The following is a 3,866-nucleotide window of genomic DNA, read 5'->3' as shown; positions in this document are numbered from 1 at the left end:
TTACCGTCGTTTTCTTTCACTTATTTGCTCATGTATTTAGGTAAATAAGGGCAGAGTAACTGCAATGTGTTTTAAAATTCCAGACCTCCTCCCCAGAGAGAACTTCACAAAGGTCCTTATTCCCGGCTCTGCGCCCACAGAAATATCTTACCCTACACGGTGGGACCTGTGATGTTGTCCCACTGTCTTTCATAAAGATGAGGGTTTTCTTTTTTTTTTTTTTTAAAGATTTTATTTATTTATTCATGAGAGAGAGAGAGAGAGAGGCAGAGGGAAAAGCAGGCTCCCCGCAGAGCAGGGAGCCCGATGCGGGACTCGATCCCAGGACCCTGGGATCATGACCTGAGCCGAAGGCAGACGCTTAACCGACTGAGCCACCCAGGCGTCCCAAGATGAGGGTTCTTCTATAAGCCCCTCGTAAAAACATTTGGCCGTCGTGGTGCCACTGTTCCCAGGTACACAGACCCCGTCTGTGGCCTTCTTGAACACTTGCTTTGCTAACCCTTTAAAATAGCACAGGGAGGGGCGCCTGGGTGGCTCAGTCGGTTAAGCGACTGCCTTTGGCTCAGGTCATGATCCTGGAGTCCCGCATCGAGCTCCCTGCTCGGCAGGGCGTCTGCTTCTCCCTCTGACCCTCCCCCCTCTCATGCTCTCTCTATCTCATTCTCTCTCTCAAATAAATAAAATAAAATCTTAAAATAAAAAAAAAAATACAAAGTGCAGGGCGCCTGGGTGGCTCAGTTGGTTGAGCGACTGCCTTCGGCTCAGGTCATGATCCTGGAGTCCTGGGATCGAGTCCCGCATCGGGCTCCCTGCTCGGCAGGGAGTCTGCTTCTCCCTCTGACCCTCCCCCCTCTCATGTGCTCGCTCTCATTCTCTCTCTCTCAAATAAATAAATAAAATCTTTAAAAAAAATAAAATAGCACAGGGAGATGGGCTAACAAGTAAGAATCTGTTATACATTCCATTTGGCTATTTTTTGTTCATCTGTTTGCTCACTGTTGAGACTCTAAGGAGACAAGACAGTAATAAAGAGGAATGTGGAAGACCAGAGTTTGTAAGCTTCAGATCTCATAGCTACCAAAACAAATAAGTACTACAGAGCTGTAGTTGAGGCAAAAGAGAATATCCAGAGTAAAGTCCCTTTTTCTTCACCCTTACCCCTTTCTCTTTTGCATTTGGGATTTGGAAAATTGCTTTAACAATGAATTATTAGGCATGATGTTTTATTTTATTAGGTTGGAATGAAATACAGAAACCTAATCCTGAAACCTGGGGGATCTCTGGACGGCATGGACATGCTCCAGAATTTCTTGAAACGTGAGCCAAACCAGAAAGCGTTCCTAATGAGTAGAGGCCTGCATGCTCCTTAAACTGGGGATCTTTGGTAGCAGTCCATGTCTGGAGGAGAAGTTGACATCGCCATGTGTTACTGGCCTGGAAACTGAAGGGAGTTTTACAAATGAAAGTTTAGATCTCTATTGACTGCCTTTTGTTTTCGCTTTGAAAAATTTTGCAGATGTAAATGGAACTATAAATACCATGACCTAAGCAAACACCCATTAGAAAATAATTGTACTATAAAATTTCATAAAAATGGATTTGATTTCTTTTTATAAAAGTTTCATATGAATGTAATTTGATTTTTTACTATTGTACTCTAGATAATATAATGTAAGAGGGCTAAGAATTTTTAAATTGAATCATATACATTATATAATTTGATCCTTCTTATATCTTAAAACTTTGTACTTGAGATTTCTGGACTGATAATGAATCATCACATTCCTCTGGTAAATATTTTCTTGGAGCCCTGCATCACCTTTGACCCTCTGTCTCATGGTAAAGTGTGACCTCTTTGCCCACATACCTCAGGGCCAGGGGATTATGTCTCAGTAATGCATTTATCTTTGCATATCAGGTCTTACGATTTCCACCTTTCTGCGACACTTAAATTATGTTCCACCATTGGGGTTTATCTTTTCTGAAGTCCTGTCAGAGAGTACCAAAAAAAGTACGAGTTTTAACTGAACTGGCCTAATGTGTATTGTTTCTGTATCTTGTGTTAGAGGATTTTCGATCTTGTATTAGAGGTTCCTTTCCACCTCAGCATATGAAGATTGTTAGTCTTTCGGCATATTTGCCAACTAGAGCACTGAAGCAGGTCCAAGGATGTGTTTCTCCTCTCATGTTCTGGTCAGTGGTAGGGACTTTGCCTCCTTTATCTCCTCCACAGTGGCAGATACACATGTTGCAAATGGCTGTGTAGTGAAGAGAACTAGAGCTCATGTCGGGCAGAAAGAGTTCAGAAACTCCAGAAGAGGAGTAAGTTCTGGACAGAAGTGTTTGAGGACGGCTGATCCAAAGTGTTATGTGTTCTTTAACTGAGCCACAGGGAGGAGGCTCTTCGTAGCCTATCTTGTCTGGTGATTTTTATTTTAAGTGAAACTTTGGATCTCTCTTTAACTTTCTTTTTTGAGTCTAACTTCTACAGTAGACCAATAAACTTACAGTACTTACTTTTCCCTAGGAGTCTACTCAATAAGGAAACCAAAACAGGATAATAAAAAAAAAATTTAATTAAAAATCCAAACTCTGAATGTACTCTGATAGGTCTTTCCAGTTGTTTTCCACTGTGTATCTGAGGTATGACTTTGCTGGTGAGGTACAAAATTAGACAAATGGACTGTGTGCTAAATAAAAACATATATACATATATTTATTATGCTGCATAATAAAATTACAGACAGTGGGAAAAAATAAGAGCTCAGACAACACAGAGAAAATTCTAAGATTATTATTGCCAAGCACATGCATTAAACATGCACATGAAATCTTACCCTCCCCCTGAGACAATTGCGTGGCCCTTCTCTCCCCCAAAGTAGTTTTTTTTTTTTAACTTGTGGTACTTTTCTCGTATCTTTTGTTTTTCCCCCAGACTGTTCTGTTTTCCAGTTTCAGACAAAAACTCTCTTCAGCTTTTTCTATTGCCTTTCTGTGTGTCTCCTTAACAATAACTTTATCACTTTAAATCTTACTTCACATGGAAAAATAATACTTAGTGTGAAAAAGGCTGCACACAATAAAGTTGCATTATTATCCATGACCGTGAGCTCACATTTCTTTCATACTTTAATGTTAAAACTGAAATGCATAAGAAAACAAAAGCTCTATGATGTTCTTTTTATTTAAAGTCCACATCTGGGGCGCCTGGGTGGCTCAGTCATTAAGTGTCTGCCTTCGGCTCAGGTCATGATCCCGGGGTCCTGGGATCAAGCCCTGCGTCGGGCTCCCTGCTCCTCGGGAAGCCTGCTTCTCCCTCTCCCAGTCCCCCTGCTTGTGTTCCCTCTCTCGCTGTGTCTCTCTCTGTCAAATAAATAAATAAAATCTTTAAACAAATAAATAAATGAAGTCCACATCTGGTATTTAAAATCTTCCAAAGCATAGCAGTAAATTCAAATACTTATTCTTTAGCGTAATTCAAAACTAAGGACTTATTTTTTAGTCTTTTTGAATATAGCCATTCATCTATTTTTTCTTTTTCTTTTTTTTTTTTTTTTCAGATCAGAGCACAGAGTGTTGGTAAGGCATTCTGAATGGTGGATAAACTATAAAAATTGTCATTGGCCAACTTCCACTTGAGATTTGTGAACTGAGCAATGTATAATAAAGTCTCTCTCTTGATTATTGATCCAGGAGATTTAGGTATGTTTTGGGTAACTACAGAGAAGAGAAAGAAAAGGCATGATGTTATGCCACCTAACATAGACTTTTTCCCTTTAGTAGGAATGCTGCATGTTACCTAGATGAATTAACTAAAAATTATCTTGAAGAATTATCACCTGAGCTATTTACATGAAAATCTT

The 3,866-nt window shown here is 39.9% G+C and overlaps 1 protein-coding gene across 2 annotated transcripts in view; it reads left to right on the top strand.

Annotated features, from left to right (window-relative positions):
- The window catches only part of NLN (neurolysin), a 93,588-nt gene extending 90,482 nt beyond the window's left edge, over positions 1 to 3,106 (top strand). For both annotated transcript variants that reach the window (XM_081825694.1, XM_081825695.1), the window contains one exon: positions 1,239 to 3,106. In XM_081825694.1, coding sequence (XP_081681820.1) covers positions 1,239 to 1,373 — 135 coding nt within the window. In that variant the 3' untranslated portion in view covers positions 1,374 to 3,106. The remainder of the gene's footprint in view (positions 1 to 1,238) is intronic.
- The last annotated feature ends 760 nt before the right edge of the window (positions 3,107 to 3,866 follow it).

Source organism: Leptonychotes weddellii, chromosome 7 (genome assembly GCF_054177405.1).
Source record: "Leptonychotes weddellii isolate Sample4059 chromosome 7, ASM5417740v2, whole genome shotgun sequence".
NCBI lineage: Eukaryota > Metazoa > Chordata > Mammalia > Carnivora > Phocidae > Leptonychotes > Leptonychotes weddellii.
This window is presented reverse-complemented; position numbering and strand designations above follow the sequence as displayed.